The 25,909-nt window shown below is 42.4% G+C and overlaps 1 protein-coding gene, 1 long non-coding RNA gene and 1 pseudogene across 7 annotated transcripts in view; 2 read left to right on the top strand and 1 right to left on the bottom strand.

Annotated features, from left to right (window-relative positions):
- Window positions 1-608: 608 nt before the first annotated feature.
- On the bottom strand, window positions 609-20,335 carry LOC129465457 (uncharacterized). Of its 3 annotated transcripts, XR_010116458.1 has the most exons (5): window positions 20,190-20,306; window positions 16,679-16,915; window positions 15,818-15,895; window positions 3,222-3,762; window positions 2,804-2,872 (listed from the first exon to the last, which is right to left on the bottom strand). It is a non-coding gene; the product is annotated as an uncharacterized lncRNA (long non-coding RNA). The 3 variants fall into 3 exon arrangements; XR_010116459.1 differs by having other exon boundaries at window positions 609-3,762; window positions 20,190-20,335; XR_008651962.2 differs by lacking the exon at window positions 20,190-20,306 and adding an exon at window positions 19,915-20,033 and having other exon boundaries at window positions 2,353-3,762.
- On the top strand, window positions 2,734-3,722 carry LOC129465444 (U1 small nuclear ribonucleoprotein C-like; annotated as a pseudogene).
- ERICH6 (glutamate rich 6) overlaps window positions 19,962-25,909 on the top strand; it is a 46,180-nt gene continuing 40,232 nt past the window's right edge. For 2 of the 4 annotated variants that reach the window (XM_055247536.2, XM_063620250.1), the window contains exons 1-3: window positions 20,202-20,361; window positions 21,710-21,767; window positions 25,000-25,091. In XM_055247536.2, coding sequence (XP_055103511.1) covers window positions 20,202-20,361; window positions 21,710-21,767; window positions 25,000-25,091 — 310 coding nt within the window. Of the gene's footprint in view, window positions 20,362-21,709; window positions 21,768-24,999; window positions 25,092-25,909 lie in introns of all 4 variants that reach the window. The other 2 variants (XM_055247535.2, XM_055247534.2) reach the window with 2 other exon arrangements.

The following is a 25,909-nucleotide window of genomic DNA, read 5'->3' as shown; positions in this document are numbered from 1 at the left end:
AACTGGTTGCTGCAGCAGTGGCTGAAGTTGCAGCTGGGCCAAGCGGATGTACAGCAACCATTCAGGTCTGTGTAAGAGTAGGCGAAGTTAAAGCTAGAAAAGTCGGGTTAAGGAAAAAAGAGAAGAAAAAAGAAAAGAGAAAGAAAAAAGAGAAAAGAAAAGAAAAGGAAGGGGGGAAGAGAGAGAGAAAGAGAAGGAAGGAAGGAAGGAAGGAAGGAAGGAAGGAAGGAAGGAAGGAAGGAAGGAAGGAAGGAGAGAAGGAAAGAAAGGAAAGAGAGAAAGAGAAAAGAAAGAAAGAAAGAAGAAAGAAAGAAAGAGAAAGAGAGAAAAAAGAAAGAAAGAGAGAGAAAAAAACAAACCAGTCAAGAGGGCCCTCCTTGTTCAATCCATAAGGAGTCTTCAGATGATGGGGAAGTTCCATTCTAATTTCCAAAAAGGCTTAGAGAAATTATTCTCTGATTTGCCATTATTCAGAACAGTCTGGGAAGTACTTCCCTAACTCCTGCTGACTCTGGTGGCACACCTATATGAAAATCTGCCATGGTTGCTGTCTTTGTCCTTTTGTGGTAAATTAGATTTTCTTGAACAGTCAAAGATCAAAGGCAAGATGAGAGATTAAGATTTATTTTCTTATATGAGTCATAGCCTGGATCACCAAACAGAGTTCACCAAATGTTTTGAGCAGCGATGACATGACTGAGACAAGATTATGGAGTTCTGGTGTGACGTTTAATTAAAACTCTTCATCTGATCAAGGGCACTGTCACTGTTGGTGACAATGTAAATTACCCATCACCCAGAAATTCTGCCTCTGGGAATTTATCCTAAGATACTAATAAAGAATGTGGGCTTACACTTAGCTACACGAATATTCACCAGACTGCTCTTTAGAAAAGCAAAAATTGAGAAACAGCTTAAATTCCCAAAAGAAAGGGATTAGTTTAAAAAAAAGAAAAAAAGATAGATGTAGGGCTGGGCACGGTGGCTCACACCTGTAATCCCAGAACTTTGGGAGTCCAAGGCGGGTGGATCACCTGAGCTCAGGAGTTCAAGACCAGCCTGGGCAACATGGCAAAACCCTGTCTGTACCAAAAATACAAAAAATTAGCTGGGCATGGTGGTGCACGCTTGTGGTCCCAGCTACTCAGGAGGCTGAGGTGGGAGGATGAGGCCAAGGTTGCAGCAAGTCAGATCACGCCACTGCACTCCAACCTGGGTGACGGAGTACAGACACCATCTCAAAAAAAATTTTTAAAAGATAGGTGTTCCATGCTGCCATAAATGTAAACACTATATATATGTATACACACACATATATTTATATATTATACTCTGACATAAGGTTAAAAGAATCTGTAGTATTCCCCAGGTTAATATTGGATGGATGGGATTATGAATATTTTAGATGTTCTTTTTGCATGATTTTCCCATTATGAGCATGAACTGTTTTTATAATACAGAAAAATAATGAAAAAATTCACTGGCTGGGGTGCAGTTTAGAGTCCCATTGCTCAGGCATAAAGTGAGCATAAATTTCCCTCTTGTTCTGTCTGCAGCTCATGAAGCAGTTTAGTCCAACAGACATTATCCAGCTTCTTCAGGGCATGCCCAGCACTGCAAACTGCTGGGGACGCAAAGGTGAAGATGGGGTACGTTCCCTGCCCCTGAGGAACTCACGCCGAGTGAGCACACATACACCTCAAAAGAAACGCACTGGACATCTCAGGGAAGCCTAGAATTTGAAGCACTCCTGGGCCTCCCAGAGACTAGATATTACATTAAAGCGCGTTGTAAGGCAGCACTATACTAACGTAGGCTTCCAAATGCCTCCTATCGGAGGAACCGGCTCACGGGAGAAGCTAAGTGCTCTCAAGAGAGCTGGGGTGTGGAGCGAACAGCACGTGAGGAAATGGTTATGTGACATCTCTATGGCAGGCACATACAGGCAGGATTTTTAAAAATGCCGCAGCCATCCTTCCAGTAGGAATACTCATCCGATAGAGTAATAATACTTCCCTCCTATAGAAGAATACTACAAGACACTATATTAAAGGAAGACATTTCACTTTCCTTTGATACTAGACCTCTTCTATCTTCTTGTCTGAATTTCAAGTGTGCTGGTGCCGATTTTCTTCATTGCAATTGCATGCTGCCCTCTAGTGTTCGTCTATATTATTACACCCTGTTGTAATAGGTTGATGGAGCGGAGGGAGGTCTGGGGGAACGTAAATGTATAGGACATGGGATAGAACTGTCGAAAGCACGCAAATAATAGCCACTTAAATGGTGAAACATAATCAATGGTCCTATTCTTTCTGTAACAATAAAAAATGTTCTTGTTTTGGGTCGGAATAACGACAGCTAATATTTATTTATCATGTGCCAGGCATAATGCTAAGAGCATTGCAGGTATTAAATCATTTAACCCGACAGAACAAATAAGACGTAGTGTTTCATAGATCGCTAGGGTGATTATAGTTTAGAATAACCTATTGTATATTTCAAAATAGCTAAGAGAATAATACAAATGTTTCCAGCAAAAAGGAAGGACAAGTATTTAAGGTGGTGGCTGTCCCAATTACACTGATTTGTTCTTAACAAGTTATATAAATGTATTAAATTATCATATGTACCCCCAAAGCACATATATCTATTATGTATCAATAAAAAATAAAATTCAAAATAATTTCATCCAACAATCCAAAGAGGGGAGAACTATTAGCTGCTCTGCGCATGTGCAGTGCTTCAATGTCACATCAAAACAAAGCAAAATCAGGGAACAGAGCGGTCAACGGGCTACAGAGCAACATGCCTAAGTTTTGTTGTGACTTTGCAATACATACCTCACCCATGACTCTCCATCTGTGAGAACCTACCATTGCAGTGGAAGGAAACACAAAGAGAATGTGAAAGACTACTACCAGAAATGGATAGAAGAGCAGGCTCGGAGCCTGACAGAACAAAGACTGCATCTCAACAAGGAAGAACACCTCCTACTCTGTTCTCTGCTCCTCCTCCTGCAGGAGCGATGATCCAACCTCCCCCCAGTCTCTTCCTGTTCCTCACCAGGTATGATGCCAGCACCCCATCTGGCAGGCCGTCCCATGATGCCAGTAATGGCCCCCCCTCCTCCTGGATGATGCCAATGGGGTGTGCTCCTGAAATGAGGCTGCCCATGGGAGGTGATATCATTTGGCTCTGTGTCCCCACTCAGATCTCACCTTGAGTTGTAATAATCTTCACATGACGTGGGAGTGACCCGGTGGGAGGTAATTGAATCATGGGGGTGGGTTTTTCTCATGCTGTTCTCGTTATAGTGAATAAGTCTCACGAGATCTGACGGTTTTATAAAGGGGAGTTCCCCTGCACACGCCCTCTTGCCTGCTGCCATGTAAGATGTCCCTTTGCTCTTCCTTCGTCTTCCACCATGATTGTGAGGCCTCCTTAGCCATGTGGAACTGTGAGTCCATTAAACCTCTTTCCTTTATAAATTATCCAGTCTCAAGTTGTCTTTATTTGCAGCATGAGAACAGACTAACACAGGAGGCCACATGCAAATGATGCCTGGGCCCCCAGTGATGAGTCCTCCCACCCTCCCACAATGGTGCCCACTTGGCCCCAAATGACTCGACCAGACAGATAAGAGTAGAGGGGAGGCCTCTTTAGATCAGTTTTATATTACTTGTTCTGCTTCACAAGGAGATCATGGTGCTGTGACTCTGGGTGTTTTCTTAACAGCATGAAAAAGAAGACTTGCTCCTCCTTCCGATCAAAGAGAGAATAGTATTAGAGGGGAGAAGTGGGACCAGCAAGAGTGAAGTTTTCATTTGTATTGTGAAATGTGAAAATAAAATTATCAACTCTATTAGTTAAAAAAAAGAAAAGCAAAATCAAGGGGCATATGATGGATAGAGAGAGGAATATCAGAATGAAGATACACGCAGATGGCAGGGTCAGTGCTCTGTACTGCTGTTACATTACCTGTTATTAATAATATCTGGGTGGGGAGCTTTCAATTTACCCTCAAAAGTAAACCATTTCCTTTCCTTTTTAAAAAACAACTTTTTTAGGATATAGTTCACATACCACACAATTTACCCACTTGAAGTGTACCGTTCAGTGGTGTTTAGTATATTCACAGAGATGTGTAAGAACACCACAATCAATTCTAGATCATGTTCATCACCCCTAAAAAAAATCACACGCCCATCAGTAGTCACCCCCCATTTCCCCAAACTCCACCGATTCTAGAAAATCATGACTCTACTTTCTTTACAGATTTGCCTGTTTTGCCCGTTCTATATTTCATACAAATAGGATCACACAATACATACATGGTCCTTTGTGACTGGCTGCTTTCCTTTAACATAATGTTTTCAAGGTTCATCCATGTTGTAGCATATATAAGTAATTCATTCATTTTTATCACCAAGTAATATCCCATTGTAAGGACACACTACATTTTAATTATCCATTTATCAGTGGCTGAATTTTAGTAATTTCCTCAGAAGACATAATTTTTTTTAATTATTTTTATTTTTTTTTGAGATGGAGTTACACTCTTGTTGCCCAGGCTGGAGTGCAATGGCGAGATCTCGGCTCACCGCAACCTCTGCCTTTCGGTTCAAGCGATTCTCCTGCCTCCACTTCCCAAGTAGCTGGGACTACAGGAATGCACCACCATGCCCGGCTAATTTTGTACTTTTAGTAGAGACGGGGTCTCTCCATTTTGGTCAGGCTGGTCTCGAACTCCCGACATCAGCTGATCCACCCACCTCGGCCTCCCAAAGTGCTGGGATTATAGGCATGAGCCACCGAGCCTGGCCTGACATAATCATTTTCAAATTGATCTGTCCTTGTTTTTAATTCCATTCTATAGCTAATACAGGAATTCAGTTACTTAAAAATTCAGTCTCTTAAAATTAAAAAAGGGAGCTGGGAGCGGTGGCTCACGCCTGTAATCCCAGCACTTTGGAAGGCCAAGACGGGTAGATCATGAGGTCAGGAGACTGAGACCATCCTGGCTAACACGGTGAAACCCCGTCTCTACTAAATATACAAAAAAATTGGCCGGGCGTGTTGGCAGGTGCCTGTAGTCCCAGCTACTCAGGAGGCTGAGGCAGAAGAATGGCATGAAGCTGGAAGGCAGAGCTTGCAGTGAGCTGAGATCGCACCACTGCACTCCAGCCTGGGTGACAGAGCAAGACTCCGTCTCAAAAAAAAAAAAAAAAATTAAGAAAGGGAATCAATTAAACAAATCATGCTCTATCTTGTCCTGAAGAACCAAGACCTACCTATATTCATAAAATTCTCATTAAAGTATGAATTAAAAGCTATAAAAATAATATGCTGCACACATCTTTCTGAAGTAAGCGCACAGTGAAATCTGCTAATCAGTGATTCTTCAAGCGAGGAGCTTTAACTGGCTTTGCAAGATATTCTATTGGGATTAACAAGGGAGTAATAAAGCAGGTATTAAGAAATCAAAAAGTGAAGTGATTATGTTCATCCATGTTAAGGAGTTTACCTAGACTTCAATGATCCCCTCAATAATACAATGGTGAAGGATTCTAGAATCTCGCAGCTGAAAATGTAGAGTTCGATTATATTACTGTTACACACATTCCTTTTCATCAACTCGTAGAAGCAAATCCAATACAAGCTAATTGAGCACAAGATACGGTGTTCTTAAAGTTTGATCCCTGAAGCAGTTGTATCAGCATCATTTGGAAAATTGTTAGAAATAAAAATTCTCAGGCCAGGCACTGTGGCTCACGCCTGTAATCCCAGCACTTTGGGAGGCTGGGGCGGGCAGATCACGAGGTCAGGAGATCAAGACCATCCTGGCTAACATGGTGAAACCCCGTCTCCACTAAAAATACAAAAAAAAAAAAAAAAAAATTAGCCGGGCGTGGTGGCGTGTGCCTGTAGTCCCAGCTACTTGGGAGGCTGAGGCAGGAGAATGGCATGAACCAGGGAGGCAGAGCTTGCAGTGAGCCGAGATCACGCCACTGCGTTCCAGCCTGGGCAACAGCGAGACTCCATCTCAAAAAAAAAAAAGAAAAGAAAAAATAAAAATTCTCAGATCTGTCCCAGACCTACTGAATCAAAAATCCAGGGGAGCCCAGGTGCAGTGACTCACACCTGTAATCCAGCACATTGAAGGCCACAACAGGAGAATCACTTGAGGCCAAGAGTTTGAGGTTAACCTGGGCAACAACATAGGAAGACCCCATCTCTCAAAAAAAAAAAAAATTGGCCAGGCATGGTGGTATACACCTGTAGTCTTAGCTACTCAGGAGGCTGAGGTAGGAGGATCACTTGAGCCCAGGAGTTCAAGGTTATAGTGAGCTATGAAAGTGCCACTGCACTCCAGCATGGGCAACAGAGCAAGACCTGGCCTCAAAAAAAAAAAGTCCAGGAGGATAACATTCAGAAATCTATCTATCTATCTGTCTGTCTGTCTGTCTATCTATCTATCTATCTATCTATCTATCTATCTATCTATCTATCTATCTGTGTGTATGTGTGTGTGTGTGTGTGTGTGTATATACATATATATATATATATATTACACTGTAAGTTCTGGGATACATGTGCAGAACATGCAGGTTTGTTACATAGGTATACACATGCCATGGTGGTTTGCTGCACCCATCAACCTGTCATCTACATTAGGTATTTCTCCTAATGCTATCCCTCCCTTAGCACCCCACTCCCCAATAGGCCCTGGTGTGTGATGTTCCCCTCCCTGTGTCCATGTGTTCTCATTGTTAAACTCCCACTTATGAGTGAGAACATGCAGTGTTTGGTTTTCTGTTCTTGTGCTAGTTTGCTGAGAATGATGGTTTCCAGCTTCATCCATGTCCCTGCAAAGGAGATGAACTCATCCTTTTTCATGGCTGCATAGTATTCCATGGTGTATATGTGCCACATTTTCTTTATCCAGTCTATCATTGATGGGCATTTGGGTTGGTTCCAAGTCTTTGCTATTGTGAACAGTGCTGCAATAAACATACATGGGCATGTGTCTTTATAGTAGAATGATTTATAATCCTTTGGATATATACCCAGTAATGGGATTGCTAGGTCAAACGGTATTTCTGGTTCTAGATCCTTGAGGAATTGCCACACTGTCTTCCACAATGGCTGAACTAATTTACACTCCCACCAACAGTGTAAAAGAGTTCCTATTTCTCCACATCCTCTCCAGCATCTGTTGTTTCCTGACTTCTTAATGATCACCATTCTAACAATGGGGTTTTCTAAATATACAGTCATGTCATCTGCAGACAGAGACAATTTGACTTCCTTTCTTCCTATTTGAATACCCTTTATTTCTTTCTCTTGCCTGATTGCCCTGGCCAGAACTTCCAATACTATTTTGAATAGGAGTGGTGAGAGAGGGCATCCTTGTCTTGTGCCAGTTTTCAAAGGGAATGCTTCCAGGTTTTGCCCATTCAGTATGATATTGGCTGTGGGTTTGTCATAAATAGCTCTTATTATTTTGAGATATGTTCCATCAATACCTAGTTTATTGAGAGTTTTTAGCATGAAGGTTGTTGAATTTTGTCAAAGGCCTTTTCTGCATCTATTGAGATAATCATGTGGTTTTTGTCATTGGTTCTGTTTATGTGATGGATTACATCTATTGATTTGCATATGTTGAACCAGCCTTGCATCCCAGGGATGAAGCCAACTTGGTCATGGTGAATAAGCTTTTTGATGTGCTGCTGGATTCTGTTTACCAATTTTTTTTTAGGATTTTCACATTGATGTTCATCAGGGATATTGGCCTAGACTTCAATGATCCCCTCAATAATACAATGGTGAAGGATTCTAGAATCCTGCAGCTGAAAATGTAGAGTTCAATTATATTATTGTTATACACATTCCTTTTCATCAACTCGTAGAAGCAAATCCAATACAAGCTAATTGCGCACAAGATTCAGTGTTCTTAAAGTTTGATCCCTGAAGCCCCTTGAAGTTTTCTTTTTTTGTGTTGTGTCTGCCAGGTTTTGGTATCAGGATGATGCTGGCCTCATAAAATGAGTTAGGGAGGATTCCCTCTTTTTCTATTGTTTGAAATAGTTTCAGAAGGAATGGTACCAGCTCCTCTTTGTACCTCTGGTAGAATTTGGCTGTGAATCCATCTAGAACCGGACTTTTTTTGGTTGGTAGGCTATTAATTACCACCTCAATTTCAGAACTTGTTATTGGTCTATTCAGGGATTTGACTTCTTCCTGTTTTAGACTTGGGAGGGTGTATGTGTCCAGGAATTTATCCATTTCTTCTAGATTTTCTAGTTTATTTGCGTAGAGGTGTTTATAGCATTCTCTGATAGTAGTTTGTATTTCTGTGGGATCAGTGGTGGTATCCTCTTTATCATTTTTTATTGCGTCTATTTGATTCTTCTCTCTTTTCTTCTTTATTAGTCTGGCTGTCTATCTATTTTGTTGATCTTTTTAAAAAACCAGCTCCTGGATTCATTGATTTTTTGAAGGGTTTTTCATGTCTCTATCTCCTTCAGTTCTTCTCTGATCTTAGTTATTTCTTGCCTTCTGCTAGCTTTTGAATTTGTTTGCTCTTGCTTCTCTAGTTCTTTTAATTGTGATGTTACAGTGTCGATTTTAGATCTTTCCTGCTTTCTCTTGTGGGCATTTAGTGCGATAAATTTCCCTCTAAACACTGCTTTAAATGTGTCCCAGAGATTCTAGTACATTGTGTCTTTGTTCTCATTGGTTTCAAAGAACTTATTTATTTCTGCCTTAATTTCATTATTTACCCAGTAGTCATTCAGGAGCAGGTTGTTCAGTTTCCATGTAGTTGTGCAGTTTTTAGTGAGTTTCTTAATCCTGAGTTCTAATTTGATTGCACTGTGGTCTGAGAGACTGTTTGTTATGATTTCCATTCTTTTGCATTTGCTGAGGAGTGTTTTACTTCCAATTATGTGGTCAATTTTAGAATAAGTGTGATGTGGTACTGAGAAGACTGTATATTCTGTTGAGTTGGAGTGGAGAGTTCTGCAGATGTCTCTTAGGTCCACTTAGTCCAGAGCTGAGTTCAAGTCTTGAATATCTTGTTAATTTTCTGTGTCATTGATCTAATATTGACAGTGGGGTGTTGAAGTCTCCCACTGTTATTGTGTGGGAGTCTAAGTCTCTTTGTAGGTCTCTAAGAACTTGCTTTATGAATCTGGGTGCTCCTGTATTGGGTGCATATATATTTGGGATAGTTAGCTCTTCTTGTTGCATTGATCCCTTTACCATTATGTAATGCCCTTCTTTGTCTCTTTTGATCTTTGTGGGTTTAAAGTTTGTTTTATCAGAGACTAGGATTGCAACCCCTGCTTTTTTTTTGCTTTCCATTTGCTTGGCAAATACTCCTCCATCCCTTTATTTTGAACATATGTGTGTCTTTGCACGTGAGATGGGTCTCCTCAATGCAGCACACTGATGGGTCTTGACTCTTTATCCAATTTGCCAGTCTGTGTCTTTTAATTGGGGCACTTAGCCTGTTTACATTTAAGGTTAATATTGTTATGTGTGAATTTGATCCTGTCATTATGATGCTAGCTGGTTATTTTGATGTTAGTTGATGCAGTTTCTTCATAGTGTTGATGGTCTTTACTTGGTATATTTTTGCAGTTGCTGGTACTGGTTGTTCCTTTCCACATTTAGTGCTTCCTTCAGGAGCTCTTATAAGGCAGGCATGGTGGTGACAAAATCTCTCAGCATTTGCTTGTCTGTAAACGATTTTATTTCTCCTTCACTTATGAAGTTTACTTTGGCTGGATGTGAAATTCTGGGTTGAAAATTCTTTTCTTTAAGCATGTTGAATATTGGCCCCCACTCTTCTGGCTTGTAGGATTTCTGCAGAGAGATCTGCTGTTAGTCTGATGGGCTTTCCTTTGTGGGTAACCTGACCTTTCCCCCTGACTACCCTTAACATTTTTTCCTCCATTTCAACCTTGGTGAATCTGATGATTATGTGTCTTGTGGTTGCTCTTCTCGAGGAGTATCTTTGTGGTGTTCTCTGTATTTCCTGAATTTGAATGTTGGTCATCTTGCTAGGTTGGGGAAGTTCTCCTGGATAATATCCTGAAGAGTGTTTTCCAACTTGGTTCCATTCTCCCCGTCACTTTCAGGTACACCAATCAATGTAGATTTGGTCTTTTCACATAGTCCCATATTTCTTGGATTTCATAGTCCCATATTCCTTTTCATCCTTTTTTCTCTAATCTTGTTTTCTCACTTGATTTCATTAAGTTGATCTTCAGGCTCTGATATCCTTTCTTCTGTTTGATCAGTTTGGCTACTGATACTTACATATGTTTCACAAAGTTCTCATGCTGTATTTTTCAGCTCCATCAGGTCATTTATTTTCCTCTCTAAACTGGTTATTCTAGTTAGCAATTCCTCTAATCTTTTTTTAAGGTTCTTAGCTTCCTTGCATTGGGTTGGAATATGCTCCTTTAACTCAGAGGAGTTTGTTATTATCCACCTTCTGAAGCCTACTTCTGTCAATTCATCAAACTCATTCTCTATCCAGTTTTGTTCCCATGCTGGCAAGGAGTTGTGATCCTTTGGAGGAGAAGAGGTGTTCTGGGTTTTGGAATTTTCAGCCTTTTTGCGCTGGTTTCTCCCCATCTTCATCAATTTATCTACCTTTGGTCTTTGATGTTGGTGACCTTTGGATGAAGTCCCTGAGTGGACATCCTTTTTGTTGATGTTGGTGCTATTTCTTTCTGTTTGTTAGTTTTCCTTCTAACACTCAGGCCCCTCTGCTGCAGGTCTGCTGGAGTTTGCTGGAGGTCCACTCCAGACCCTGTTTGCCTGGGTATCACCAGCAGAGGCTGCAGAACAGCAAAGATTGCTGCCTGTTCCTTCATCTGGAAGCTTCGTCCCAGAGGGACACCTGCCAGATGCCAACTGGAGCTCTCCTGTATGAGGTGTCTGTCAGCCCCTGCTGGGAGGTGTCTCCCAGTCAGGAGACACAGGGGTCAGGGAACCACTTGAGGAGGCAGTCTGACCCTTAGCAGAGCTTGAATGCTGTGTTGGGAGATCAGCTGCTCTATTCAGAGCTGTCAGGCAGGGACGTTTAAGTCTGCTAAAGCTGTGCCTACAGCTGCCCCTTGCCCCAGGTGCTCTGTCCTAGGGAGATGGGGGTTTTATCTATAAGTTCCTGACTGGGGCTGCTGCCTTTTTTTCAGAGATGCCCTGCCCAGAGAGGAGGAATCTAGAGAGGCAGCCTGGCTACAGCAGCTTTGCTGAGCTACAGTGGGCTCCACCCAGTCCAAATTTCCCGGTGGCTTTGTTTACACTGTGAGGGGAAAACCGCCTACTCAAGCCTCAGTAATGGTGGACGCTCCTCCCCCCACCAAGCTTGAGCATCCCCGGTTGACTTCAGACTGCTGTGCTGGCAGCAAGAATTTCAAGCCAGTGGGTCTTAGCTTGCTGGGCTCTGTGGGGGTGGAATCTGCTGAGCTAGTCCACTTGGCTCCCTGGCTTCAGCCCCCTTTCCAGGGGAGTGAACGGTTCTCTCTTGCTGGCGTTCCAGGTGCCACTAGGGTATGGAAAAAAAACTCTTGCAGCTAGCTCAGTGTCTACCCAAATGACCACCTAGTTTTATGCTTGAAACCCAGGGCCCTGGTGGCCTAGGCACCAGAGGGAATCTCCTGCTGTGCGGGTTATGAAGATCATGGGAAAAGCATAGTATCTGGGCCAGAGTGCACCATTCCTCACAGCACAGTCCCTCGCAGCTTCCCTTGGCTAGGGGAGGGAGTTCCCTGACCCCTTATACTTCTCAGGTGAGGCAACGCCCCACCCTGCTTCAGCTCGCCCTCGTGGGCTGCATCCACTGTCTAACCAGTCCCAATGAGATGAACTGGGTACCTCAGTTGGAAATGCAGAAATCACCCACCTTCTGCATTGATCTCCCTTGGAGCTGCAGACTGGAGCTGTTCCTATTCAGCCATCTTGCCAGCAATCCTTTTTATTTATTTATTTATTTATTTATTTATTTATTTATTTAGTGATGGAGTCTCGCTCTGTCACGTAGGCTGGAATGCAGTGGTGCAATCTCAGCTCAGTGCAACCTCCGCCTCCCAAGTTCAAGTAATTCTTCTGTCTCAGCCTCCCAAGTAGCTGGGACTACAAGTGCAAGCTGCCACGCCCAGCTAATTTTTTTTTAATTTTAGTAGAAACGGGGTTTCACTGTGTTGCCCAAGCTCTTCGCAAACTCTGAGCTCAGGCAATCCACTCGCCTCGGCCTCCCAAAGTGCTGGGATTACAGGCGTGAGCCACTGCGCCCAGCCAGCAATCTATATTTTAACAAACCTTCCACATAATCCTGATGCATTCTCTAGTTTGACAACCACCACTTGAATTCATCCTCCCTTAACACACAGAAGTATCAGGTGTCCCTCCTCATATATGAAGCCATACTGGTGTCTCTCCTGGGCTGGGCTTGTCCCATTAGCCCATTGTGGGAATTAGATGTAATTCTCTACCTCTCTTAACCGGGGTCCATGATGGAGACTGCAAATTGTTCCCCAGGGTCTATTCTACTCTTCTTCCCACCATTACAATCACTGGCCACCCCTACATGCTGTCACAACTTTTAGCAAGTCATACAGTTTCCCAGCAAGAAGTGACATGTCCAATCCTCTCTGGCCTCTAGCTATGGCTATGCAAATAATTGGTTTGGACTAAGAATGTGTGAATGGAGGTGATGCATTCAACTTCCAGATTATATTGTTTAAAACACACAAGCAAGCAAGCAAAAATCTGGCTGCCTTCCTCTTCCTCTTTCCTTCCCAGCTGGAATATTGATATGGTATTTAGTGTGAGGGTGAGAACCTCATCTTAGGGGATGGTGGTGCAACAAGATAGATGAAACCTAAGTCCCTGGATGCTTGTAGATCAGAGCTGCCCCAATAACCTAAACTATCTTCTTCTGGACTACTCTGGGAGAGAAATCAATGCACTGCAATCTTGTTGCAACTAATGTATTTTTCTTTGTTACAACAACCTAGCCTATACCTTCTTTAGAAGACGTCTTCTTTAGAAGATGAAGGTTCCTTCCTAGAATTTCAACCCTATATCCTTTCCTAAGGTTGAGATTTCATGCACTCATTCCCATAAACCTACCTGTCTTAGTCTATTTGTGTTTCGAAAACAAAATACCACAGCCTGGGTAATTTATAAACAACAGAAACATTTCACAGTTCTGAGGACTGGGAAGTCCAAGACCAAGGTGCCAGCAGGTTTAGTGCCTGATGAGGGCCCAGTCTCTCTACTACCAAGATAGTGCCTTATTGCTGGGTCCAGAGGTGACAAACACTGTGTCCTCACATGGCGGATGTGTAAAACAGATGCTAGTTCTCTCAAGCCCTTTTGTAAGGTCATTAATCCCATTCCTGAGTGCTCTGCCCTCATGACTGACTCACTCCCTAAAGGCCTCCACCTCTTAATACTCTCACATTGATGATTAAGTTTCAACACATGAACTCTGGGGCACATTCAGACCACAGCATCACCTTTTATATATTTCCCCATCAAAGACAGTTGCCACTTCTACTTCCAGTAATGATGAGCTTTGTAAGTCTAATTTTCCCACTGAGGACATCTACAAAAGCCAGACAAATGTATTTGTTGAAAACTCATAAAGGCACGAAGAACTAGCAAGGCACTTTAAAATAACTAGGCTAAGATAATAAAGAAGAGGAGAACCCAGAGAGGTGTCTTTGGGGTTGCTTTTTCCCTGAAGCATTTGCCAATTCTAAAACAGGTAACTGAGAGTCTGAATGAGATTTCTGATGATCTTGACTGGCTAAGAAAATGGAAAAATGAGAGTCAAAGCCAACCAAGGGTGGAAGAGAGGTGCCGGTAACTCCCCACTTGAGACTGGGGCCCTGAAGGGCTACATTTTAAGCATATTTTAAGCATAAGGGCTAAGTAGAAATAGAATATCTTTGTAGGGACACAATCTAGTTTTGAATCGTAGTAATCACTGAAATTGGATTAAGATGATTCTGGATTATGAGGCCTCCTAGGTGCCTTCCTAAAGCAAATATAATTCCTTCCAGAGGAACTTAATCCTGAACCTCAAATTTTTCCACCATTTTTTTTCAAATAACATCTGGCATAGGATAAAAAATAACCAAGTATTTAAGGAGACAAGACTACATGAATAGTAACAACAATAACAAAATATTAAGAGCAAGGATAAGGTGGATGTCACCGCTAATTAAGAGACAGAAATGGGCATTCAGAAATCACCTTCTGAAAAGAGCTTGTTGGGAGAAGAGAATGTGATGTTTAGAAAGATGCCCCTCATAGCTAATGCAACCAGGCACTTTTCTTTTTTTCTGTTGCCCAGGCTGGAGTGCAGGGGTGCAATCACAGCTCACTACAGCCTCAACCTCCTGGGCTCAAGCGATCCTCCCACCTTGGCCTCCCAAAGTGCTAGGATTACAGGCATGAGCCACCGTGCCCAGCTTTAGGAACATTCTTAATTAGCCATCATCAAGACTACAGTTCTTTAAAGTTGTTCTTCCACTATGAATCAGAACAATGCTTAACTAAGGCATTCTAAAGAGATACTGTGCTTTCTTCATGGATGTGCTAGGGAGCTATCTATAGCCCATTCAAAATATTCTATATGCAAATAAGAAGTTTAAGCTGGACAAAAATTCACTTTCCTGCCTTTCTCAAAGTGGTGGTATTCATGGCAGTCTTTGAGGGAAAATGGAAAACAGAAAACGAAACAAAAAGAACAAAGCTGGAGGCATCACACTACCTGACTTCAAAATATACTACAAAGCTGTAGTAACTAAAACAACATGATACTGACAAAAAAACAGACACACAGACCAATGGACAGAATGGAGAACACAAAAATAAATTCACATACTTAGAGCCAACTGATTTTTGACAAAGGTTCCAAGAACACACAATGGAGAAAAGACAGTCTCTTAATACATGGTGCTGGAAACTGGATATCCACATGCAGAAGAATAAAGCTAGATCCCTATCTTTTACCATATACAAAAATCAAATCAAAATAGATTAAAGACTTAAGTGTAAGACCTGAAACAATAAAACTAGTAGAAGAAAACATAAGGGAAATGCTTCATAACATTGTTCTGAGCAAGGATTTTTTTTATTAAGACCCCAAAAGCACAAGCAACAAAAAGAAAAATAGACGAATAGAATTATTTCAAACTAAAAAGCTTCCGCACAGCAAAGGAAACAATTAACGGAGTGAAGGGACAAGTTGCAGAACAGGAGAAAATATTTGCAAATCATACATCTGACAAGGGGTTATATATGAGGAACTCAAAACACTCAAAAGCTAAATAATAATAATAATAATGACAATAATCTGCCAGAATATGGTGGCTCACAGCTGTACTGCCAGAACTTTGGGAGGCCAAGGTGGAAGACTCACTTGAGGCCAGGAGTTCAAGACCAGCCTGTGCAAAATAGCAAGACTCTGTCTCTACAGAAAATTAAAAAAATTAGCCAGACATGATGGTGCACACCAGTAGTCTTAGCTACTGGGGAGGCTGAGGTGGAAGGATCGCTTGAAACCAGGAGTTTGAGGCTGCAGTGAGCCATGATTGCACCGCTGCACTCTAGCCTAGACAATAGAGCAAGAATCTGTCTCAAACAAAGAAAAAGTGGTGTATAGATACAATGGAATATTATTCAGCCATAAAAAGGAATGAAATCCTGTCATATACAACAACATGGATGAACCTGGAGGATATTATGTAACATGAAATAAGCCTGGCTATAGAAAGACAAATACCTCATGATCTTGATCAAATGTGGAATCCAAAGAAGTTTATCTCATAGAAGTATTGAGTAGAACAGTGGTTACCAGAGGCTGCAGAGGGGAGGATGGAGAGAAAATAAAAACAAGTTGGTCAACGAGTACAAAGTTACAGTTAGATAGGAGGAATAAAGTCTGGTGTTCTACTGCACAGTAGGCTGACTGTGGTTAACAATATTACATATTTCAAAATAGCTAGAAGAGAGCATTTTGAATGTTCTCATCACAAACAAATGATTATATAGTTTGGCTGTGTCCCCACCCAAATCTCATCTTGAATTGTAGTTCCCATAATCCTGTGTCATGGGAGGAACCCGTGGGAGGTAATTGAATCATGGAGGCAATTACCCCCGTGCTGCTGTTCTTATGATAGTGAGTGAGTTCTCACAAGATCTGATGGTTTTATAAGGGGCTTTCCCCACTTTTGCTCGGCATTTCTCCTTCCTGCCATCATGTGAAGAAGAATGTGTTTGCTTTCCCTTCTGCCATGACTGTAAGTTTCCTGAGGCCTCCTCAGCCATGCTGAACTGTGAGTAAATTAAACCTCTTTCCTTTATAAGTTATCTAGCCTCAAGTATGTCTTTATTAGCAGTGTGAGAAGGAACTAATACAAATGATAAATGTAAGAGGTGATGGATATGCTAAATATCCCAATTTGATTTTCACACAATGTATCACATATTGAAACATCACACTGTATCCCATGAATATGTACAATTATGATATGCCAATTAAAAACAAAATTAAAGAAAGGCAAACAATATCAAATGATGACAATAGGGAACAATTATATAATATTATATACTTGAGATAGGAGATTTTTTAAAAATCCATTACCTGTTGATATGGTTTGGCTCTGTTTCCTGACCCAAATCTCATCTTGAATTGTAATCCCCACATGTTGAGGGCAGGACCTGGTGGGAGGTGATCAGATCATGGGAGTGGTTTCCCTCATGCCGTTCTCGTGATAGTGAGGGAGTTCTCAATGAGATCTGATGGTTTAAAAGTGGCAGTTTCCAGCCGGGCTCACACCTGTAATCCCAGCGCTTTGGGAGGCCAAGGCGGGTGGATTACCTGAGGGCAGGAGAACGAGACCATCCTGACTAACACGTGAAACCTTGTCTCTACTAAAAATACAAAAAATTAGCCAGTCACGGTGGCGGGCACCTGTAGTCCCAGCTACTCAGGAAGCTGAGGCAGGAGAATGACATGAACCCAGGAGGCCGAGCCTGCAGTGAGCCGAGATCGCGCCACTGCACTCCAGCCTGGGCAACAGAGCGAGACTCCATCTCAAAAAAAAAAAAAAAAAAGTGGCAGTTTCCCCTGCACTCTCTCTCTCTCCTGCCACCAAGTAAGACGTGTCTTGCTTCCCCTTCACCTTCTGCCATGATTATAAGTTTCCTGAGGCCTCCCCAGTTATGTGGAACTGAGTCAATTAAACCTGTTTCTTTTATAAATTACTCAGCCTCAGGCAATTCCTTATAGCAGTGTGAAATTGAACTAATATACCTCTGAAGCACTCAATACATTAGAAACATTTTCTAAACAGAGTTATGTGGTCCTAAAAAAAATAATAATAATATACAGTCCTCAAAAATAAATCAGTCCTCAAATAGAAAATAGGCCAGACAGGGTGACTCACACCTATAATCCCAGCACTTTGGGAGGCCAAGGTAGGAGGACTGCTTGAGCCCAGGAGTTCAAGACCAGCCTGGGCAATACACTGAGATGCCATCTTAGGAAAAAAAAAAATAGAAGAAGAAAATAAACAATAATTAAATTTTATCTCAAAATAGCCCCATAAATTAAGTGGAAAGGTACTGATATTTCCATTTAACACACCAAGAAGCTGAGGCTCAATAACCCCAAAGTCACAGTTAGTCAAGGCTGGTGCCTGGTTCTCAAATCTCAAGCTCCTGAGTGAAGCTAGACACCAGGAATGGGGAAGGGGAAAATAAAAACTGACCCAGCATCATATTATCTCTGAATGGCCAAAACAAGAAAGTGGCATCAACTCATGGGAAAATAAGACACTGTTCTTTGTGTAGTAAGTAGATCCAAGGAAAGGAGATTCCATAAAATGTTCAAAAATGGCCTTAAATAGAAGGTCTAAACAAGGAGTACTTAAACAAATTAATTCACCACACAATTGAGAAAATGCCAGGGCAGTCACAGAACTGGGCTAGAGCAGGCACTTCAGAGTAAGCACAAGCACTGTCACCCTTGCTCTCTGCCAGCCCCGTGTCTCATCCCCACATCCTGACTTCCAGTCTGCTCTCTGAGGACCCTGGTTGAATTTCCTAACTTCTAAGATAGCTTCCAGCATCAAACTGCTAGTATTGTCCGGAAAAGAAATGGGATTTTTCTTATTTTCTTTTTTTAAATTACACTTACCTTATTTGTACCTCAATATCTGTACACATAGTTCCCTGTCCTGGCCCTTCTTTCCTGCCCTGAGCCTGCTGGAAAGCTTTTCACTTTCCTCTCTGGTCACCACATTTTGCCCTTCCTTTTAAAGCAACTCAAATGTCCCCTGTCATCTGTGCTGCCTGCTCCTTTAGCCTGCAAGATCTCTTCTTTCAAAAATACTCCCTAGCCAGGCACAGTAGCTCACGTCTGTAATCCTAAGAACTTTGGGAGGCCGAGTTGGGAGGATCTCTTGAGCCCAGGAGCTTGAGACCGGGAGTTTGAGACCAGCCTGGGCAACATGGCAAGATGCCATCTCTACAAAAAGTAGTCCCAGATACTTGGGATGCTGAGGCGGGAGGATCAGCTTGAGCCAGGAGGCGGAGGTTGCAGGAAGCTGAGATAGCACCACTGCACTCCAGCCTGGGCGACAGGGTGAGACCCTGTCTCAAAATATATACACTATAGGCCAGGCGCGGTGGCTCACGCCTATAATCCCAGCACTTTGGAAGGCTGAGGCAGGCGGATCACGAGGTCAGGAGAGAGAGACCATCCTGGCTAACACGGTGAAACCCCATCTCTACTGAAAATGCAAAAAATTAGCCAGGCGTGATGGCACATGCCTGTAGTCCCAGCTACTCGGGAGGCTGAGGCAGGAGAATTGCTTGAACCCGGGAGGCTGAGGTTGCAGTGAGCCGAGATCGCGCCACTGCACTCCAGCCTGGGCGACAGAGTGAGATTCCGTCTCAAAACAAATATAATATAATATAATATAATATAATATAATATAATATAATATATAAAATTGGCCAGGCGTGGTGGCACACATTTGTTGTCCTAGCCACTTGGGAGACCAAGGTGGGAGGATCACTGGAGCCCAAGAGTTCAGGGCTGCAGTGAAACATGATGCCGCCACTGCACTCCAGCCTGGGTGACAGAGTGATACCCTGTCTCTCAAAAATAAAAAATATATATATTTTACAAAAATTTAAGTAAATATAAAGTCCCAGAAGGACGCAGGTGGTACCTAGGTAGGTGGCCAGATGCTTCAGGACTTTTCTACTCCAGGATGGATAGATGGGCCAAGTAAGAAGCAGGACACAGATCACAGCAAGGAGCAAAATTTATGGGACGCTAAAAATCTCGCTAATCAAGATTAATTAATATTAATCTAACTATTTAGGACAACTAACATTTAAGGCAATTTTAATACGCTTATTAATATTTAAGGCAATTAAAAATATATCCGCAAACGAGGGCCCAAGGACTGGCGCCTGATTTTGTAAATAAAGTTTCCCTGGAAGTTACAGCAAGCATCTGTCTACTCAATAACCAGACTCCAGCATCCGCAATACCAAATGGCACTGTGTGTGTCCGTCGCTAGAAGCCACTTCCTCCACCACAGTTTAAAAAAAAAAAAAAAAGGCTCCAGATAAGCTGAGAGACAAAGAAAAGATCGTTTCTCCGCAGGCTGCCAGGGGTTTCAGAGACGCTGGAGAGCAGGGACAGAAAGAAGTCTGCGGTGGCCCCCACCGGCCCCCGGCACCCACATTCTAACTGGCTAACCAGGTCCTGCCGCTTTAAATCCGGGAAGCTCGGTGGCGCAGGGCAGGCAGTTGCCTGGGGAGACCAACGCACAACAGAGGCGCGCGCCGGCGAGAGCTCACCGGGGCTGCGGCCAAGGAGCTGGCTGTAATCCCGCCTCCCGCCAGCCATGGCCCACTTGCCCTCGCCTAGCAGCTTCGGAGACCCGGGGAAGAAGGACCAGAAGGAGTCAGAGGAGGAGTTAGAGGAGGAGGAGGAGGAAGAGGTGGAGGAGGAGGAGGAAGAGGTGGAGGAGGAGGAGGAAGAGGCGGAGCAGGAGGAGGAGGAGGTGGTGGAGGAGGAGTTGGTGGGGGAAGAGCAGGAGTTGGAGGCCCCTGAGACGTTCAGCGATGAGTACCTCTGGAAGGTCATGGACATCGGTGACTACGACGACGACTTCCCAGACGTGCGCCCCGGCTTAGCTAGCATCGTTAGCCCTAGCCTGACCTCTACGTTCGTGCCCAGCCAGAGCGCGACCAGCACCGAAACGCGGAGCGCAAGCCCACCCTCCAGCACCTCCTCGCATAAAAGTACCGCCCCCGACCCACCCCTTCCTGGAGGGTTTCTTGTCCCCAGGGGGCACTGGTCCACCCACTCCTGGGTGGTGCCTTCATCGACCTGCGCGTCGTGCCTGATTTCTAAATGCATGCACCATTCCACACACCTAATCTCTCTCACGCCCTTGTCAGAGACACTGAACCCTTGGCTGAGCTTTTGTGATGAGGCACGATTTAGGATATAGGCGAAACACCATAAAAGTTGAACTTGGCAATGCTGTATGAAGTGCTTTTTTTTTTTTTTAGTCTAGAGTCTCGCTCTGTTGCCCAGGCTGGAGTGCCGTGGCTGCAGCCTCGACCTCCTGGGCTCAAGCCTCCCACCGCAGCCTCCCTAGTAGCTGGAACTACAGGCACACGCCACCACGCCCAGCTAATCTGGCGTCTCACTATGTTGCCAAGGCTGCTGGAAGTGCTCATTTTTATAACATTTTTCGTGCATTCACACCGTGACATCTCTCTCTCTCTCTCTCTCTCTCTGTTCCCCTCTCCCTTCCCTCTTCCCTCTTCCTCCCCTCCCTCTCCCCTCCCCATCTCTTGCTCCCTCTCTCTCACACACACACACATATATACACACCTCTCTCTCACACACAGACACACACACACACACACACACACTCATATTATTTCCAGAGAAGTGCCTTAAGGGTGCTGTACTACTAAAACAGTCCCGCAAAAAAACCACAACTCTCTTTTGTGTTTAATTTAACATCCTGTACTGAAGCCACTCCAGTCACTTCCTTGAAAAAAGAAGCAGAGAAGTCTTTTAGAGTAGGTTTCTCAAGCTCTAGTATTGACATTTTGGTCTGGATAATTCTTTGTTGGGGAGGATTGGGGACTGTCCTGTGAGTTATAGGATGTTTAGCAGCATCCCTGTACTCTACCCGTGGCTGTGCTAGAAGCACACACCCTTGCGATGATCAAAAATGTCTCCAGGCCGGGCGCGGTGGCTCACGCCTGTAATCCCAGCACTTTGGGAGGCCGAGGCGGGCAGATCACGAGGTCAGGAGATCAAGACCATTCTGGCTAACACGGTGAAACCCCGTCTCTACTAAAAATACAAAAAATTAGCCGGGCGTGGCGGCGTGCGCCTGTAGTCCCAGCTACTTGGGAGGCTGAGGCAGGAGAATGGCGTGAACCCGGGAGGTGGAGCTTGCAGTGAGCCGAGATCACGCCATTGCACTCCAGCCTGGGCGACAGAGCGAGACTCTGTCTTAAAAAAAAAAAAAAAAAATCTCCAGACATTGCCATGTGTTCCTGGGGGGGTAGAATTGACCTTTTGATTTAGAAGGAGTAGCTGATTTTTAAATGTTTCATTCAACAGGTTTCCCTAAAATATTTCAGACATTTAGGAAAGACATGTCTGAAATGAGTATAGATAGGTAAGAAAATGTTTTCAAATTTCGTATTTTTTGAACCCAATAATGTTTACCTTTTGGATAAACATGTTAGGAAGTAGAGTAAAATAATCCAGGGCATTTATGACTTACTTATTTTAAAAAGTTTTTTTTTAATATACACTGGTAGACACTTTGGAAGAGATAAAAGTTCCCACTTATCCCCAGCTTATTACCTAGCTCTAGAGATTACACGTCCACTTATCAATGTAACATGAAAGAATAACTATATATGCCATGTGTGCAATTGTAAGTGCTTGAGAATTTAGAATATAGGCTTTTATTGGCTAAATGCAAGAGTGACCAGGGACGCCTTTTGTGGAAGAGAGTGGAAATAATGGCCTTTCCTTTTTCCTCTCTCTCTCTTCTTTTTCTTGTTATTGCTATTAGCCTTCAGGCACTTTAACTATAATAAGTTACCATAATAAGTAACTGTAATAAGTTACTATAATAAGATACCAGTGAAATGCTTTCTGGAACATCTTTGTAAATATTCCCTGAGATCTCACACCAAACCTGAGTCAATGATCTTGAATTATTAGTTACCCTACTTTGCTTTTGTAAGCAACTTTTAAATTCTTAAGATTAAGGAGAATTGTTCTGTCTCACTTACATGTTTTTAGTTATCCTTTTAATTCAATTTGTAATAAAGATAATGTATGCATGTGGTTAAAAAAATCAAACTATACAATGGTATAAAAATGAAAATCTCATGCCCTTCTTCACCCCCACTCCCACTCACCTTCAGTTTTGTTTCCATTATTATTTAAAATGACATTTTCATTTCTTGGTTTATCAATTTCTGACATATGTATTGAATTCCCACCTCTCCACTTTGGTAGTTATATTATTTTTAGTTTTTCTAACATTTAGGACTTTGAGGTATTTAAACCTCTACTTCTTGATTCATCAATTTTAGCATCTATTGACTATAATGAAAAATTAACATGTTAATGCACTTCCTCTTTCCATCTCTCTTCTCTCCTCTTTTTTCCCAATTAACACAAACTATATGAAATGATAAGTTATATTAAAATGCAATATATATTTACATAAAGTTATATTACTTTTCCAAGCTTTATTATGCTTGTATTATGGTTTGTTAATTATAATTAAAGTGCTCTGGGGTTGTTTCTAAAAATTGAAAACCAACAAACAATACTAACACTTCTATGTTGACAAGCCAGTAATATGATTGAATCTATGGACAAGAAAATATAATCCTATGTCCATAAAATTTGTCTCTTAAAAAGTAAACTTTTTGCCAGACGCAGTGGCTCACACCTGTAATCCCAGCACTTTGGGAGGCCAAGGCAGGCAGATCACGAGGTCAGGAGTTCAAGACCAGCCTGGCCAACACAGTGAAGCCCCATCTCTACTAAAAATACAAAAATTAGCCGGGCATGGTGGCGTGGGCCTGTAGTCCCAGCTACTTGGGAGGCAGTGAGCTGAGATCGTACCACTGCACTCCAGCTTGGGCAACAGAGTGAGGCTTCATCTCAAAAAATAAATAAAAAATAAATAAATAAACTTTTTGACTCTCCGTTGTTTTGTCTACAGTTTTTCTGGGTTGGCTCACTGGCCACACTTTATTGGTTCCCATATTGTCTTCTTTCTTTTGTTGCTTTTCCTTTTGCTGGAGAAACTCCTCAGGTGAATTTTTTATATAGGTCTCACGGATAGTCAAATTTCTGAGTTCTTGCCTGCCTTGAAATTTCATTTTGCCCTTGTACTTGACTTGTTAATAAAAATAAAAATAAAAACCTGCCAAAAAGAAGGGATTTAAAACCATTTCACATGATGAAACCTCGTTTCTACTAAAAATACAAAAAAATAAAAAATTAGCCAGGCGTGGTGGCGGATGCCTATGGTCCCAGCTACTCTGGAGGCTGAGGCAGGAGAATGGTGTGAACCTTGGAGGAAGTGCTTGCAGTGAGCCGAGATTGTGCCACTGCACTCCAGCCTGGGCAACAGAGCAGGACTCCATCTCAAAAAAAAAAAAAAAAAATCCCTCAGAGATCTGAAGACATTGCTTCATTGCCTCCTAGTAGCCAATACTGCCTCACCAGTCTTATCCTCAGACCATTCTGATATATAATTACTTTCTCCCCTTTTCTTCTTTTCTTCAGAACTCCTCCTAGATGCTGTTGGACCTCTTAGGTAGATTCTCCATCTTTAATAACATTTCCTTTGTATTTTCAGTATCTTCAGGATTTTTGATGTTTGTTTACATGCTACTATACAGCCCTTGTACAGAATTTTTTTACTGGAGGATTCATATTTGAAATTTCGAAGAACCAGTGCTTGTTCTCTGATTGTTGCTGTTCAAAATAATTTGGTTTGTTTTTTGTGTGTTTTTTTGGTTTGTTTTTATCTCTTTGAGGGCTTTGTTCTAATATATTAAAGTTCTCCTTTGTTCTTTGTATTATTTTTCCTTTCAAAGTCAATCGTTCTGTTTATTTCTCTTGCTTTTTCTCTTCAATGCTATTGATTTTTCTTAAGTGGTAATCCTTCGTTGCCCATTTTTATTTATAAATGAATGGCTGGTAAATAGCTAGAAAGGAATCCTTCCCTAGCTTTAGTAGTTCTGTTTTCTGACAGAGCTTGCATGGGAGAGTCTGCATGGGAGAGTCTGCTATGATCCCTGTGCAGATGGGTGGGGCATATTAGAGTCATTTCCTGTGGAGTGTCTGGGCAGGGAGGAGTGAAGCTGGGTAATCCTATTACTGGAGTTAGGACAAGGACACTTCAGTGTATGGTCATGGTTTATTTGTTTGTTTGTTTTTGAGATAGAGCCTTGCTCTGTCTCCCAAGCTGGAGTACAGTGGCGTGATAACGGCTCACCGCAGCCTCCACCTCCTGGGCTCAAGCCATCCTCCTGCTTCAGCCTCCCAAGTAGCTGGGGCTACAGGCAGGGAGCATAATATCTGGCTAATTTTTTTATTTTTTGTAGAGACAGGGTCTCACCACGCTGCCTAGGCTGGTCTTGAACTCCTGGGCTCAAGCTATCCACCCAGCTCATCCCCCAAAAAAAGATTTGATGCAAACACACTGAGTTAACTTTACTGAAGAGATAAAAATGGAAGAAAATATTTCAAAGAAAACAAATTCAGTATTTCCTATGTGCATTAATTAATTGATTATTAAATGTTCAATGTTTAGAAGACCTGCTAACAACTATATAGATATACTCAAAACATTTTTGTCAAAATTTCAGAAATATTCATCACAATTTGTCTCCAGGAATTCCAATATCAGTACAAACAGAAGAAAGCTGGCTCCAAGATTTGTCTGATAAAGTGCAATCGAGTGAGTAGTTTGATTTCTTAGCTTTTCCTGGGAGGAGGGATTGCATGTTGGAAATACCACAGGTGTAGAAGGCCAGTACAGCTAGATTTGAATCCCAGCCCCAACACATACTAAACTTGTGATGTTGGGCAAGTTGCTTACCCTCTTTGAGTCTTACTTTCTTCATCTCTTGGTAATAGTCATATTGTCACAGGATTCTTACGAAGATCAAAACAAGGTTGGCTGGGCGCGGTGGCTCACGCTTGTAATCCCAGCACTTTGGGAGGCCGAGGCGGGCGGATCACGAGGTCAGGAGATCGAGACCACAGTGAAACTCCGTCTCTACTAAAAACACAAAAAATTAGCCGGGCGTGGTGGCGGGTGCCTGTAGTCCCAGCTACTTGGAGAGGCTGAGGCAGGAGAATGGCGTGAATCCGGGAGGCGGAGCTTGCAGTGAGCCGAGATCGCGCCACTGCACTCCAGCCTGGGTGACAGAGCGAGACTCCGTCTCAAAAAAAAAAAAAAAAAAAACAAGGTTAAATATTTTCAATGTTCAATAAATGGTAGCAATTATGTTCACATCAAGAAATAATCTGCCATTATATTTTTGATACTTATCTTTTTTTTATTATACAAGTAACATGCACACTTTTTAAATGTCAAACCACTAAGAAGTGGAAAATGTAATAATTAAAACTTTAATTTTTCCAGTATATTTCCTTTCAGCTTTTATATTCACGTTTTATTTTATGTCATTTATTCATCAAACGCTTACTGAGCACCTACCATTTGCCAAGCACCTACCATTTGCCAAGCACCTATCATAGGTCTAGCCTATA

This window comes from Symphalangus syndactylus, chromosome 17 (assembly GCF_028878055.3).
Source record: "Symphalangus syndactylus isolate Jambi chromosome 17, NHGRI_mSymSyn1-v2.1_pri, whole genome shotgun sequence".
In the NCBI taxonomy this organism is placed as follows: domain Eukaryota; kingdom Metazoa; phylum Chordata; class Mammalia; order Primates; family Hylobatidae; genus Symphalangus; species Symphalangus syndactylus.
Note: the sequence above shows the minus strand (reverse complement) of the source record. Positions and strands in the feature narration are given on the sequence as shown.